Raw genomic sequence first — 16,816 nt, forward strand, 5'->3', positions numbered from 1 at the left:
ACAATTTAAAACAGTAAAGACATCGGCTGTTAATAGCATACAAGGCACAGATTTATATAAAAATATAAAATGTAAAATGCCACTAATATATCTGCTTCAACTACCACGCCCAACAGCAAGTTCTAGGCACTCGCCCCACTCTATGTAAACATAAAACTTGCCCCGCACTTCTCCTTTAAACTTTGCCCCTCCCATCTTAAAGCTATGTCCTCCATTATCTGACTTTTCCATCATGGGAAAAAGATTCTGACCGTCTACCCTATCTATGCCCCTCATAGGCAGATCACAAGTGGAGTTAACTTTTCTGATTAGGCACACTTCATGACAACTCGAAAAGTGATGACTTGGAACAAATCTGTACTTGGCTGAGCAAATCCAGGGGAGAGAGTGGGTTGGGGAAAGCGGTTGTGTAATGATATGTCTGAAATATCAGACTAATTAATTTACTGAAATTCTAAATCGTAAAATGCAGGTGACCTCCAGCAGGTTTCCAGAAGTTAAATTCTCTATGGTCCATAAAAAAATCAACTTGGCAGAGGACATGTTGGCCTGGGAGCACGAGCGATTTGGGATTCGACGACTACCAGCATTCACAGTATCACGCCTAGAAAACCATAGAAGCAGCTTGCGAACCAGTATTATGGACATGAGGTGAGAGCCAGCTCATAACCTTACAAGCAGGTTTGAGGGTCAGGTTTGTATAGTTCAAACACAACCCATTAATCAACAAAGTCCAAACTATTTGCCTTGCTAGCTGCACCATAAAAGCCTTATTATAACTCCCAAGTAACATTTGGCAACTTTAAATCAGTGAAATCTCCCAGAAAACTTCACATTTTTAATTTTATCCCAAGCTACCTTGATAGGTCTTGATACTTCTGCCTCTGGTTTGCTATGTACAGTAGTTGAACCCATATTACTATGAACAGCTCTTTATATATCTCAAATCCCATTAAATTCAAACCAGCTAATAAGTTTGACAAAAAAAAATTACCATGGGTGCTGGAAATCTAAAATAAAAATAATTAAGAAATGAGCCTCGACTACCTAAGTTCAAAAGTTATCTTTTTATGGGAGAAGTGTACTTTGGAACTGAGCTCAGATGCAACAAGGTTTGTTTATACTGAGAACCTCTTGGATTTCCTGGCACATAAGTGGAACTTTTGTTCCCAAACGTTGGGTGATAAAGAAGTTTCACCATGTTTCTTGACATTTTTACTTTATTGCTTGTGCAATTCAGGGCAGAAAGTTATCATTCTTTAAATGAAATGACAACTCTATATCTACCCCTTCATTTGGAGGATCTATTTACCCGATGGGTAATGTACTCATTCATTGATGCCTGAAATGAGAGGTGATTGTGATGTGAATCCTCTGCAATAACGTGCTAGAACGCAACTGGAGGTGCTGAAAGGAGGGAAAAATAAAAGCTTGCTGGGAAGTTACTGAAACCAATCAAGGGGCCACAGTTTGAGAATAAGGGGTAGGCCATTTAGAACGGAGATGAGGAAGAACTTTTTCAGTCGGAGGGTGGTGAAGGTGTGGAATTCTCTGCCTCAGAAGGCAGTGGAGGCCAGTTCGTTGGATGCTTTCAAGAGAGAGCTGGATTGAGCTCTTAAGGATAGCGGAGTGAGGGGGTATGGGGAGAAGGCAGGAACGGGGTACTGATTGAGAGTGATCAGCCATGATCGCATTGAATGGCGGTGCTGGCTCGAAGGGCTGAATGGCCTACTCCTGCACCTATTGTCTATTGTCTATTGTCCATATCACCTTTCATGCTCTTTGTACTCTTCCATGTCTCTAGGTTCCCTCTTCCCTGACTCTCAGTCTCAATGTGAAACGTCACCCATTATTTCTCTCCAGAGATGCTGCCTGTCCCGCTGAGTTACTCCAGCATTATGTGTCTATCTTCGGTGTAAACCAGCATTTGCAGTTCCCTCCTGCACATATCCATGAAATTGAAACATTTGGATGAAAGAGAGCATTGGAGGAAAGGCATGAGAACGCAGTGCTGAGCTATCCAAACAAAAATCAGGGTTTGCCTCTCAAATACTGGCAACCAGCATGCCGAGTGTTTTGCCATGAATGTCAAGTTTTCTTTATTTCTTTTCAAATTTAGGTCCCAGGTTGATATTCAAAAGTTGTGTCGCAATACCAAAATAATTGCTGAGGCACTGGCACGGGTAATTTACAACTTAACGGAGAAGGTATGGGCGTTTCAATTTCTTCATGTTTTTTATGTTGTTGCTTGTGGAATTAATGGCAGAAAGATGTCATTCTTTAAATGAATTGACCCGACTATGTGCTCCTTGGTTGGGAGAATCCATTTCCCATTTGGTAATGTGCCCATTCCCGGATGCCTGAAATAACAGGTGATCTTGATGTGACGTTACCTTGCGTTCTGTAATAATGCCCTACAATGCAACTTCCTACCTATAATTTTACAGCATTGTGCTTTGCAGCTTCAGTTGAACACTAAGAAATGCATTTACGTGCAGGGAAGAGAGGTTTGAGAAATGCCTTGCTGCTACCCTGGGTTTCCTTTCAAACATTTCATCAAGCTATCACTTGCACTGGTCTTTGACCCCAGCCATACTTCAAAGTCAAGTAGACTACCACTCAAGCGATAAGGGCTGCTCGTTGGGGTAAAGAGGTGATCCTTGATTCATCGTTAGTGATGAGTGCACACTTGGGTGGTTCCAGAGGTGTTTTGTTTAGTTTTCATGTTCAGTATTGGACAGGTTTTCCATTATTAAGTTTGTTCCCTTTTTTTCAGGGTGCGCCAGAAGACCTTCAAATCTTCACAGAACAAATGGTAAGCAGAGAGCTACCTAATTCTTCTAACCTTCACCTCTCTTTTTAAGGTAAATGACATCCCAACTACTTTTTCTTACTGTTGAATTCCATGATAGCTATAATGGATCTACACCAAGAGAAAGGAATTAAGAAGAGACTGTTGTTGAGATGTCCCAAATTACAAGTGTCTGCTTGTGTGAAAAGAAATGATTTGCGACTATGACCTCGAATACCTTTTAGCTTTAATTGTCTCAAGGGAGTCACATAGAGGCGATCAAAAATGGGCTCTTTGGTCTAATGAGCCTTTGCCAGCTATGAAGCACACATTTTACAGTAGTCCTACATTCATCCCATTTGTTTACTCCTAATTCGCACCAGCTCCACCTCAGCTCACCACACCCTTACAGATTCTACCATTGTCGTATATACTTGGGACAGTTTGGCACTGGCCATTCAATCTACCAGTCAAATGGTATTGGCACGAACATATAGAAATGACAGCAACTTGATTACCTTGTTTAATGGGATTAAAACCTGGTTACTATCCAAATCCATTCGAACCCCACAACTATGCATGTTGAATTCATGTCAGGTTAGGCATGAAAAGTTATCAGTCCCCAGGCTCTGGTCTGGTTCAGATTGATCATATAACCATATAACAACTACAGCATGGAAACAGGCCCGTTCGGCCCTACCAGTCCACGCCGACCACTCTCCCTGACCTAGTCTCATCTACCTGCACTCAGACCATAACCCTCTAATCCCCTCTTATCCATATACCTATCCAATTTACTCTTAAATAATAAAATCGAGCCTGCCTCCACCACTTCCACCGGAAGCCCATTCCATACAGCCACCACCCTCTGAGTAAAGAAGTTACCCCTCATGTTACCCCTAAACTTTTGTCCCTCAATTCTGAAGCTATGTCCCCTTGTTGGAATCTTCCCCACTCTCAAAGGGAAAAGCCTACCCACGTCAACTCTGTCCGTCCCTCTCAAAATTTTTAAAACCTCTCATCAAGTCCCCCCTCAACCTTCTACGCTCCAAAGAATAAAGACCCAACCTGCTCAACCTCTCTCTGTAGCTTAAGTGCTGAAACCCAGGCAACATTCTAGTAAATCTCCTCTGTACCCTCTCCATTTTGTCGACATCCTTCCTATAATTTGGCGACCAGAACTGCACACCATTCGCCAGATTCGGCCTCACCAATGCCCAGTACAATTTTAACATTACATCCCAACTTCTATACTCGATGCTCTGATTTATAAAGGCAAGCATACCAAACGCCTTCTTCACCACCCTATCCACATGAGATTCCACCTTCAGGGAACAATGCACAGTTATTCCCAGATCCCTCTGTTCCACTGCATTCCTCAATTCCCTACCATTTACCCTGTACGTCCTATTTTGATTTGTCCTACCAAAATGCAGCACCTCACACTTATCAGCATTAAACTCCATCTGCCATCTTTCAGCCCACCCTTCCAAAAGGCCCAAGTCTCTCTGTAGAATTTGAAACTCTACTTCATTATTAACTACACCACCTATCTTAGTATCATCTGCATATTTACTAATCCAATTTGCCACACCATCATCCAGATCATTAATGTAAATGACAAACAACAGTGGACCCAACACAGATCCTTGGGGTACTCCACTAGACACTGGCCTCCAACCTGACATACAATTGTCAACCATTACCCTCTGGTATCTCCCATTCAGCCATTGTTGAATCCATCTTGCAACCTCACTATTAATACCCAACGATTTAACCTTCTTAATCAACCTTCCATGTGGAACCTTGTCAAATGCCTTACTGAAGTCCATATAGACAACATCCACAGCCTTACCCTTATCAATTTCCCTGGTAACCTCTTCAAAAAATTCAAGAAGATTAGTCAAACATGACCTTCCAGGCACAAATCCATGTTGACTGTTTCTAATCAGGCCTTGTTTATCCAAATAATTATATATATTGTCCCTAAGTATCTTTTCCATTAATTTTCCCACCACAGACGTCAAACTAACAGGTCTATAATTGCTAGGTTTACTTTTAGAACCTTTTTTAAACAAAGGCACAACAGGGGCAATGCGCCAATCTTCCGGCACCATCCCCGTTTCTAATGACGTTTGAAATATTTCCGTCATAGCCCCTGCTATTTCTGCACTAACTTCCCTCAATGTCCTAGGGAATATCCTATCAGGACCTGGAGACTTATCCACTTTTATATTTTTCAAAAGTGTCCGTACCTCCTCTTCTTTAATTCTCATAATTTCCATCACTACTCTACTTGTTTCGCTTACCTCACATAATTCAATATCCTTCTCCTCGGTGAATACCGAAGAAAAGAAATTGTTTAATATCTTCCCCATTTCTTCCGGCTCAGCACATTGCTGTCCACTCTGACTCTCTAATGGACCAATTTTATCCCTCGCTATCCTTTTGCTATTGACATATCTGTAGAACCCCTTGGGGTTTACATTTACATTACTTGCCAAAGCAGCCTCATATCTTTTTTTCGCTTTTCTAATTTCCTTCTTAAGATTCCTTTTACATTCTTTATATTCCTCAAGAACCTCATTTACTCCCTGCCGCTTATATTTATTGTATATCTCCCTCTTTTTCCGAACCAAGTGTCCAATTTCCCTGGAAAACCACGGCTCTTTCAAATTATTATTCTTTCCTTTCCACCGAACAGGGACATAAAGACTCTGTACTCTCAAAATGTCACCTTTAAATATCCTCCATTTCTCTATTATATCCTTTTCATAAAACAAAAAGTTCCATTTCACTCCTTTTAAATCCTTTCTCATCTCCTCAAAATTAGCCTTTCTCCAATCCAAAATCTCAAGTCTTGGTCCAGATTTGACCTTCTCCATAATTATATTGAAACTAATGGCATTGTGATCACTAGACCCAAAGTGCTCCTCAACACATACCTCCGTCACCTGACCCGTCTCATTTCCCAACAGGAGGTCCAACACTGCCCCTTCTCTGGTAGGTACCTCTACGTATTGCTGCAAAAAACTATCTTGCACACATTTTACAAACTCCAAACCATCCAGTCCTTTAACAGAATGTGATTCCCAGTCTATGTACGGAAAATTGAAATCACCCACAATCACTACTCTGTGCTTACTACTAATATCTGCTATCTCCTTACATATTTGCTCTTCCAATTCTCGTTCCCTATTTGGCGGTCTATAATACACCCCTATAAGTGTTGCTAAACCTTTCTCATTTCTGAGTTCCACCCAAACAGCCTCCCTAATCGAGCCTTCTAGTCTGTCCTGCCAAAGCACTGCTGTGATATCCTCCCTGACAAGCAATGCAACACCCCCACCTCTTGCCCCTCCGATTCTATCACATCTGAAACAATGAAATCCTGGAATATTTAATTGCCAATCGCAACCCTCCTGCAACCATGTTTCACTGATCGCCACAACATCATACTTCCAGATGTCAATCCAGGCTCTAAGCTCATCCACCTTTCTTACAATGCTCCTAGCATTAAAATATACACATTTAAGGGACCCATCATTTCTTATTCTCAGTTTATTTCTTTTCACTTCTTTCTCTCCTACATATTGGGTCTGAGTGTTTCCCTTTTCTGCCTCCTGCCTCACATACTGCCTATTAGCTATCTGTGTTTGAATCCCTCCCCCCAACCGTACTAGTTTAAAGTCTCCGCAATTACCTTAGCAAATCTCCCCGCCAGGATATTGGTTCCTCTCAGGTTCAGATGCAACCCGTCCTTTTTGTACAGGTCATACTTCCCCCAGAAGAGGTCCCAATGATCCAGAAACTTGAATCCCTGCTCCCTGCACCAGTTCCTCAGCCACGTATTTATCCTCCACCTCACTCCATTCCTATTCTCACTATCGCGTGGCACAGGCAGTAAGCCTGAGATTATTGCTTTGGAAGTCCTTTTTTTTAACTCTCTTCCTAGCCTCCTAAATTCTCCTTTCAGGACCTCTTCCCTTATCCTACCTATATTGTTGGTACCTATATGTACCACGACCTCTGGCTCCTCTCCCTCCCCTTTCAGGATATCCTGGACACGCTCAGACACATCCCGGACACCGGCACCAGGGAGGCAAACCACCATCCGGGTCTCCCGACTGCGTCCACAGAATCGCCTATCTGACCCCCTCACTATAGAGTCCCCTATTACTATCGCTCTCCTCTTTCTTTCCCTACCCTTCTGAGCAACAGGGCCGGACTCCGTGCCAGAGGCCCGGGCACCGTCGCTGCCCCCAGGTAGGCTGTTCCCCCCAACAGTACTTAAACAGGAGTACTTATTTCCAAGGGGTACAGCCACCGGGGTACTCTCTAGTCCCTGCCTCTGCTCCTTGCCCCCCCCCCCCCCCCTAACCGTGACCCACTTGTCTACCTCCCGTGGTCTTGGAGTGACCACCTCTCTGTAACTCCTCTCTATAACCTCCTCACTCTCCCTGACCAGACGGAGGTCATCAATCTGCCGCTCCAGGTTCCTAATACGGTCCCTTAGGAGCCCCATCTCGTCGCACCTGGCGCAGATGTGGATGTCTGGAAGACTATCAGACTCCCAGATTCCCCACATCCGACACCCAGAACAATAAACTGCCCTGGCACTCATACTCCCCAAACAAAGCCCCGTGCTCGGTTACTAAACCTACCGCCCGGCCGCTGCTTCAACCGCTCCAACCGCCCACCCTCATGGTGAGGTAAGGTGTGAGAGATGGAGAGGGGCAAGACCATAGTACAATAGTAATAATGTGCGAATGAGATTTGGGGAGAGTTAGAATACAGCGAGCGGAAGTTAGGATTAACTCTTGTCTTCAAGGTAGAATGAAGGAACTTAGTTGCATCTGCTTCTTTTCAAGTCTCTTGGTGTCATGCAGGCCTGCTATAAATACCACTCGTAATTCACAACTCAAATCCGAGCATGCGCATCAAATGAAAGTCAAACACCAAAGGGAAAGACGATGCTTCAAATAATGCCTCCAGCTCACTGTTGGTTTCTTTTTCCTAATTTAGCAGCTACAGGAGGACCAGCTATCATCGGTACTCGACTGGCTAACAGCCCAGCCGAGGGCAGCACAGCTCGTTGATAAGGATAGCATCCTCATCTCCACATTGGAGTATTACATGAATCGATACTTGAAAGATGTCAAACGTCATTATGTGAAGGCGGACAAAAGGTACAATATGATTACAATATCAGTAGGCCAGATACCAAGTACGGGCAACTCCAACGCCTCTTTGCACTCCCTCAATACATGGGAGTTTAATATGTACATCATCTGTTCTTGAATAATGATGTAGAAGTACTCATTCAACTTTCACCACAAAAGCTGGAGAATTTAAACTGTTGATTAAATAAATCTGGAATTAAAATTTCCTAGGATTGATCGTCTAAAAAAAGGCCGTGGATTGAGAAAGGCAGCTTTGTCCTCTTGTTTGGGATGTGCTCACTAGTAAAAATATCTTGACATCTACTACCTCAAGCCTCTCAGGATCTTATATGTTTGAATAAAGTCATTCTTGATCCGCTGAGTTAATCCAGCACTTTGCTTTTTTTTGTTGTAAATACTCATCTGATTCATCAGTGCCCTTCAGAAAAGGCAATTTGTTGTTCACAATAGGTTGGCACAATAGCGCTGTGCTAAGTGGTCACTCTTTGTTAAAGCATCAAGGTCGTGCCTGCCTGATCAAGCTTTGTTTTGCCTTCATTAGTGGATGCATTTTAAACATCTGTTGCCTTGAGTCTGTTATCCTGTAACTGAGTAGCTTACTGTGCCAGTTTGGAGAGCTATTAAGATCCAGCTCTACGATTTGCAAGAAACTGACCAAGAACAACAAATTGCCTTTTCTGAAGGGCACTGGTGAATCAGATGAGTATTTACAACAAAAAAATACAAAGTGCTGGATTAACTCAGCCAATCAGGAGTAACTTTATTCAAACAGACAAGATCCTGAGAGGCTTGAAGTAGTAGATGTCAAGATATTTTTTATTAGTGAGCACATCCCCAAACAAGGGGACAAAGCTGCCTTTCTCAATCCACTGCCTTTTTTTGACAATCAATCATAGAAAATTTTAATTCCAGATTTATTTCATCAACAGTTTAAATTCTCCAGCTTTTGTGGTGACAGTTGAATGAGTACTTCTACATCATTACTCAAGAACACAAGTAATTAAGAGCAGGAGTAGGTCACCGAGCCCCTCCAGCCTACCCTGCAATTCAATATGATCATGGCTGATCTTTGCTGGTGTCAACAACAGTGCCATTTCCCCATAGCCCATAGTTTCTCGATCCAGAACTGAATGTAGTGCAAGGGAGTTGGGGACCTTTGTAGACCTATTTTCCATGTACGCAAGGTATAAGGAAGCTACATTGTTCTGAAGGCTAGCCCGGATGTAGGCCATTACTATTCTTTCAGAGCACGTCAGTATGGTTAATGTTAGAGCTACTGAGCAGTAGGCATTGAGACTGGTCATTTTACGTTACCTGGAGACTGGAATGATGAAAGTTTTCTTGAAGCAGACAGAGACAATAGCCTTCTGAAGTGAAAGGTTGAAAATGTCAGTGAAGACTGGCCAGTTCATTGACGCACGATTTCAGAACCCTTCCAGGGACTCCACATATGGCCTCCACTAACCTCGGGCAGAGAACGTCTGAGAGAAGAAATTGCTGCACACCTCCGTTTTAAATGACAAGCCCCTTATTTTGTAGCTTTGCCTCTTTGTGATTTGCCAACTGGTAAGCCTCTTGGGATATTGCATGTTGGAATAAAGTCATTCATCATTCTTCTAAACTCCAAGAAATACAGACCCAGACTATCTAGTGTATCTTGAGAGGACCACTCGCTCTTCATGAATTAGCCTGGTGAATCTTCAGTGAACCGATTTAAGCCAGGTTATTCTCCTTGTATTATTTTCAAAATACACTTCAGTTTCTCTCCTTGGTTACTCTAGCATTTTATCCCAACCTTGCGTTCTCTATCACCAGGAACGGGGAGATCTTTAAGCCCATGGGAATTCAGGCCCACACACTGGTTCCCCTCTAAATCTCACACCATTCTGCCTTGTAAATATATATATTTTTTATTATTACTGGATCTAAAACCTGGAATTCCTTACCCAATAGAACTGTAGGAATACTTTCACAAAAACACCGCCACAGTTTAAGAGATTGACTTGCCATCAGTTTCATTAGGACAGTTGAGAATGCTGGCCAAAAATTCCCAGATTCTGAAAAATGAAAGTTTTTGCTTTGAAAATTGGTGCACTAAGGTAGACATATGCTGCTGTCCTTCAAAATAGTGTTAAAGGTTTATTGGAACTGCTCAAAGAAAAGCAAGCAGTTTTGTTGGTATTGGCCAATACTTTACAATGATTGAAAGAAGTAACAAATATACTGTGTAAATGGAAGTACTTTCTTTGAACAATGCTTTCAAACAAATTGGACTGCCTTGGCAGCAGTTTGAATTTACTTGCACCAGTCTCTCTTGAAGTTTAAATTGCTTCGCTATATAAAGCTTAATATGGGTAACAGAATCAGAATAGCCTTTATTGTCATCCAAAAAATGTCTTTTGGTCGAAATTCCGTTACCCACAGTCCAACAATAAGAGCAATAAAAATAAGCAATAACACACACAATAACAAAACCAACACAAAACAAAACAAAGAAACATCCATCACAGTGAGTCTCCTCCGGTCCCCTCCTCACTGTGATGGAAGGCCAGAATGTCTTTTCTCTTCCCCTGCCGTCTTCTCCCGCGGTCAGGCTGTTGAAGTTGCCACGTTCCAGGCCGCGCCAGACGGTGAAAGGTCCACTGTGGGGTGGGCGAATACGCTGCTATACGTTGTTATATATATTGTTATACAATATATATATTGTTATATGTATAACAATAGGAATATATATAGATGGTCGGGATTAATCCTTTTGGGTATAAAACTTGTGTGTTTTTTTGGAACTGTTACTATTAACTGTTACAAGACAGCCTCATTTTTAAAGTGTCAATGAAATGGATGATGAACTATCCTTGTGTTGATTACAGAGATCCAGAATTCCTCTTCTATGATCAGTTAAAGCAAACCATGAATGCATACAGGTACGTAATACAGTCCAGTAAAGACCATTACTACTTTAGCTGCACATTGATGCACGGGGCCAATGTGTCATTGAAGCTTAGAAATTTCCATCCTTTGTAGGTTGGGAAGGTGTTTTGAAAGAACTACATTGGATAGGACAGGATCCAATCCATCCTATCGCATGGATAGGACAGGTTTGGAGGGACATGGACCAAATGCTAGCAGGTGGGACTAGTGTAGCTGGGATATGTTGGCCGGTGTGGGCAAGTTGGGCTGAAGGGCCTGCTTCGACACTGTATTACTCTATGACTCTATTGCTATTTGTATGTGCTATTGCTATCTACTATTTATCTATTTATTACTTTCTACTATCTATCGATACCGATCTACTATCTATTACTATGTGTAAGTCTGTCTGAATTGGTAGTGCTGATCTTTAACTCAAAATTAAGAATTATTACTCAGGGACGAATGTGCGGTATTAAGTGAGAAATGGATCACGTTCATCTGTGAAATTATCCACAGTTGAATAGGTTTCTAATACACAACTATGGGTGAGTTACCAGAAAATGGGCAATGGCATTATCTTCAGGGAGAATTGAGGTATTGGAGGAGTACTATGAGCTGTCTAATTAGAGGAACTCGTGGTTGATACTAGGCACATTGTGTTATATCCACAAGAACTGGTTACTTACCGATACTAATTTAAGAATGGTGCTTAATATGATTCCTCAGAGAGCAATATAAATACATACTGGCAGCTGTGTTTTGGATTTGGTTAATGGCACTTGATTAATGAGCACAGATGCCAGTAATTTTTCATATTTTTCATACCTCATCAATATAAATCAGATTATTTTCTCCAGTACCTCTTTCCTTCTGTGGTTCATACTTTGCAATATAAATTGAACATTCAAACCAGGGTAGCAATCACTTCAAGGAATGGTCAGATCTGGCGATGTAGGAGTCGGGATCGTTTGATGGCTTCTTTGTATTAGATGAGATAGGGTGCAAAGAGAAAACTGCAGAATTTAAATTATTCATTAACTGCACCAATGCATTTTGTCTATTTGCTGCAGTGGCATTATTTGGAGTACGGATAAAATATACAGAAGCCTTCATATATTTTCATAAATATGGTTAGTTATAAATGGCTGAGCAAAGCACAAAATGGCGAAGGAACTCAGCAGGTCAGGCAGCATCTGTGGAGAGAATGGACAAACGACGTTTCAGGTCAGGACTCTTCTTCGGACTCTGAGATCTGAAGAAGGATCCCGACCTGAAATGTTGCCTGTCCATTCCCTCCACAGATGTTGCCTGACCCACTGAGTTCCTCCAGTATTTTGTGTTTTACTCAAAATTGCATCATCTGCAGTTTTTTTTGTCTCCAGTTATGAATGGCTATTGGGCACCCTATTCTCTCAAACCTGTGTTTACACTTGGCACCCTGTTCTTACACCTATGTTGATAGAATCATAGAATATGTACTCTTCACTGTTTATATCTTGATAGACAGGCTCTCTGCATTAACAATGTAAAGTCTTCCTCTAGACATGTCTTCTTACTTGTCTCTGCAATTACAGAGCGTGAGAATACTACAAGTATTGTGAAGATGATCAATCGCCTTACCAAGGAACTGTGGTTAATTTGTTTTTGTCCTTACTCTAAACCACGGCATTTGAAGTAATTACATTGAATTGAAGGGTCTAGAAAATGCAACTTTAAATGGGGCCATTAATGCAAATTAAAATGCTTGTTCTGCATATACTTACCAGGTGGTTGAGACTGCTGAATTTAAAATAGTAAAAATGAGCATCGTTAAACTATATTTTTTCTTAATCCTAGGATTTCTGGATATGCTGCCACTAATGTTTCTAAAAGACTTCGGTTTAAGTCTTCATTTCAAATTCTTGCTTTCGCTATTTAATTGACATTCTTCATTATGTTTTCTTTGCAGAGTTAAACCTGCCATCTTTGATCTGCTGTTGGCATTGTGCATAGCAGCATATCTTGGACTTACTTATTTAATTGCCCAGGTAAGAAATCCTTGCAAGTACGAAATAAGAGTGGCGCAGCTGGTGGAGTTGCTGCCTCACAGTGCCACGGCCCGGGTTCAATCCTGACTTCAGGTGCAGCCTGGGTGGCGTTTGCAGGTTCTACCTGTGACCGCATGGGTTTCCTCTGGGTGCTCCTGGTTTCCTCCCAGAGTAGCGTCTGTAAATTGCCCCCAATGTATCAGGAATGGATGAAAAAAGTTGGATAAGATAGACCTGGTGTGAGCAGGTGATCGACCATCGCAGTGGACTTACTGTGCCAAAGGTGTAGGAAAGAACTGCAGATGCTGGTTTAAATCAAAGATAGACACAAAGTGCTGGAGTAACTCAGGCAGCATCCCTGGAGAGAAGGAATGTGTGAAGTTTTGGGTCGAGATCCTTCTTCAGACTGATGTCAGGGGAGAGGGAGATACATAGATAAGGAAGTAGTGTGAAAACAGGCCAAAGGGGATTGAGATCAAGGATAGATCATTGTTAGCTGGGAGAAGGTGACAATGAGCAAACTGAGACAAAATGTAGTCGGAGACAGTCAGACTGGTCAGAGAACTGGGAGGGGGAGGGATGGAGAGAGAACTCAATGTTCATACCACTGGGGTGTAAAGCTGCCCAAGTGAAATATGAGGTGCTGTTCCTCCAATTTGTGCTGGGCCTCACTCTTGACAATGGGGGAGGCCCAGGACATAAAGGTCAGTGTGGGAATGGGAGGGGAGTTAAAGTGTTTAGCAACTGGGAGATCAAGGTAGGTTTAGACGGACTGATCTACTGGTAGATAGACCAGACCCAAAGGGCCTGTTTCCATGGTATATATTTTTCTATCAATCAAGAAGGGGAGTATGCTACTCAGTTTTGTGTGGGTAAAGCTGATCACACAAACAAGATAGGAGCAGCATCACAAATTATTGATAAATTAATCCATGTGATTAAGAGATTGCAATGCACCTTTATTTTAAATAAGCAAGAATGTGGGAATCTTATCAAAAGTTGGGATTTGTTTTGGTTGTGATTCTCCCCGCTGACACAAAGTGTGGTCCAGAGAGTCATCATCAGGATAGATAAAGAACGAGGAGGGGGAATATTTTGTAGAAACAATGAACTACAGATGCTGGTTTACCAAGGAAAGGTGCAGAGCACTGGAATAACTCAGCAGATCAGGCAGCATTTCGTAAGAACACGGATAGGTAGAGTTGCTGCCTTACAGTGCTTGCGTCACCAGAGACCCCGATTCGATCCCGACTACGGGGGCTGTCTGAACGGAGTTTGCACGTTCTCCCCGTGACCGCGTGGGTTTCTCCAAGATCTTCGGTTTCCTCCCACACTCCAAAGACGTACAGGTATGCAGGTTAATTGGCTTGATATAAGTGTAAATTGTCGCTAGTATGTGTAGGATGGTGTTAGTGTGCAGGGATCGCTGGTCGGTGTGGACACAGTGGGCCCGAAGGACCTGTTTCTGCGCTGTATCTCTAAACTAAACTGAAGACTTCTACTTCCTTTGCAGAATTTTGGCTTCTTTTACAATATGTTGCGGAGAATCACTCTAAAGCAGAAGCAGCACTAACCACATCACCCTCTGATAGCACCTTCACGCAATGGATGGATTCTTCCAGTGCAGCCCCCTGGTGTTGTCATGGCTGGATCCGACCCTCAGCACTGAGCCAAAACTCTCTGATTATGCACCATCAGCAACTTAAGGGTTGCACGATGTTCCATAAATAACGACACTGTTCCTGTTTGATGTACCACAACATTTTCTTCTATTTTAATCCAATACAATCCACACTACTCAAAATGGGCCTCATGCCCTCTGATATAGAACATGAATTTAAGAACTTCCTGCAGAATGAAATCAGTCATGGCTTGAATGCTTGAAGGTATGTTTGGTTATAATTTGAGCTGCCAGTTTTAAAAGTCCCAAGTAAATGACTGAATTGTGAGCACACTGCTGTACGTAATTAACGTAATCTGCTTGCTAATTGGCAATTATATTCTAAGATGGCCGGAGAGACACTTGTACAGATGTTGTCTCTGGGGATATCAAAGTCTTTTGTTGTCATGAGCTGTGTAAATTTTCATTGCCATGTGCACTTGAATGGAGCGCTTTGAATCCCATGACATCCCATTATGGGCATATCCATCTTGTTTAATTTTGTATTAATTTTGTCAATTTCTACGTTGCTGGCGAGAGCCAATTAAGCTTGAGGAAGTATCTGTACAAAATATGTAGGGCCAGGAAATTAAAACGGAGGGGTAAACATAGTGAAGAAAGTCTGATTACTGAAGTTGCCTGGGTTTTGAGAGAGCCATTTTGCTTGCTCTTTTGTACGATCCTTGTGCACAAGTTGCAGTTCTCTGTGTTTGAGGATACACCTATGGCTTGCTGCTGGATACAAAAGAGGAAACAATATTCTGTATTCAAGCCTAACCTAACATGTCTGGTACTGAAGCCTGCCCAGAAGGTAAAGAGCTCCATTTCCCACCACTACCCTGTCTCATCTTTTTATAAGCACACAAAAAAAAATCAGGTTTAAATCTTTTTGCATTATTTTTCTAAATTCCTGATTAAGACTGTTAAAATTAGTTAATAAAATCTTTGTTTTAAAGGCCCTGCGTGCGCAGATCGCATCCATATGGGACACTTTATTGAGTTTTATTCATTCAGTGAATCAGAAGTGGCGGTGCAAAACTGGTGCAAAAGTTTGATTTGACCCAGGCGAATCAGTAATTCAATAGTTCTGGATAGTCCAGGAAATGGAGGAAAATCTAGCTGGCTGTTATAGCCTCCCCCACTACACATGATAGCCGCATTACCCAAAGTATTGTGAGCACGGGAAATTCAGGTTAAAAACATGAGATGCTGATGGTGCATTCAATGGGACAGGGATCAAATGGGCAGAGCAACACAGTTGGGATTAGCTCTGCTTGTTAGGTTAGTTCGGCTCTGACCAGGGTTTGAACACACGGCCCTCTGGTCTGCAAACCGTCTCTCGGTCAGTGCATGTGCCTGAGTTCAGGCCTCGTCTCCACGCACAGGTCGAGTTTCTGTGAAGAGATATGGCATAATAAATCTAGCATTAAGAACAAAACCTCAAACTTGCCTTCCCATCTTTTCAATCTGTAAGAAAACGGCAGCTTTTATCCCGAGAATCCAGTATATCTTTTTTTTTAGGAACTTGATGGGGCTTTTCTTCACAGATGAATTGCTGCATCTTCTCAGCTGTTATTTATGTCTGTATTGGTTATTTGTTGAAAATCATTGATGTTGATGTTTATTTCCTAATTTGTAACAAAATGGATTATGGGATAACAGTGGCGTTGTATTCATCATGACTGTTCTATACAGCAGGAAGGAAACAATAAAATGAGGGGGAAATGGATTGAGGGTTTGACAAGTGTTTGTTTGTTGAATGTTCTGCTCTTATTTTTAAGTGCCACACTGCCGGTCTTTACAACCTGCAGCCAATAAAGATCGTGACATTCCTTGAGTTCTTGCCTCTGACACCCTAGAAATCTCTTAACCTCGATCATTGACACAGCTTAACAATATTTTGTTGACCAAGTTTTTATTATTTGTCATAATGTCCCCTTATGCGACTCTTGGAGTTCTGGGAAATGGCTTGAGTTGTTTTTACTATCGTTAAAATTGCTCCATAGGTGTCAATAGGCAATAGGTGCAGGAGGAGGCCATTCGGCCCTTCGAGCCAGCACCGCCATTCAATGTGATCATGTTAGGTGTCAGTGTAACCTTCCTACCCTTTTATTTTTCTCCTCACCAAGTCCTAACGGCACCTCGTCCTCGGTTACACAAGGAACTGCAGATGCTGGAACCTTGAGTGAAACACAAAGTGCTGGAGGAACTCTTGCTTAAAGACCCGTTGAGTCCCTTCAGC

At 42.2% G+C, this 16,816-nt stretch overlaps 1 protein-coding gene across 3 annotated transcripts in view; it reads left to right on the forward strand.

Moving 5' to 3' along the window:
- ncln (nicalin) overlaps positions 1–16,388 on the forward strand; it is a 115,237-nt gene extending 98,849 nt beyond the window's left edge. For all 3 annotated transcript variants that reach the window (XM_078423779.1, XM_078423777.1, XM_078423780.1), the window contains 7 exons: positions 473–651; positions 2,120–2,207; positions 2,777–2,815; positions 7,817–7,980; positions 10,845–10,898; positions 12,836–12,914; positions 14,428–16,388. In XM_078423779.1, the coding sequence (XP_078279905.1) occupies positions 473–651; positions 2,120–2,207; positions 2,777–2,815; positions 7,817–7,980; positions 10,845–10,898; positions 12,836–12,914; positions 14,428–14,487 (663 nt within the window). In that variant the 3' untranslated portion in view covers positions 14,488–16,388. The remainder of the gene's footprint in view (positions 1–472; positions 652–2,119; positions 2,208–2,776; positions 2,816–7,816; positions 7,981–10,844; positions 10,899–12,835; positions 12,915–14,427) is intronic.
- Positions 16,389–16,816: the final 428 nt, after the last annotated feature.

Source organism: Rhinoraja longicauda, chromosome 28, assembly GCF_053455715.1.
Source record: "Rhinoraja longicauda isolate Sanriku21f chromosome 28, sRhiLon1.1, whole genome shotgun sequence".
NCBI lineage: Eukaryota > Metazoa > Chordata > Chondrichthyes > Rajiformes > Arhynchobatidae > Rhinoraja > Rhinoraja longicauda.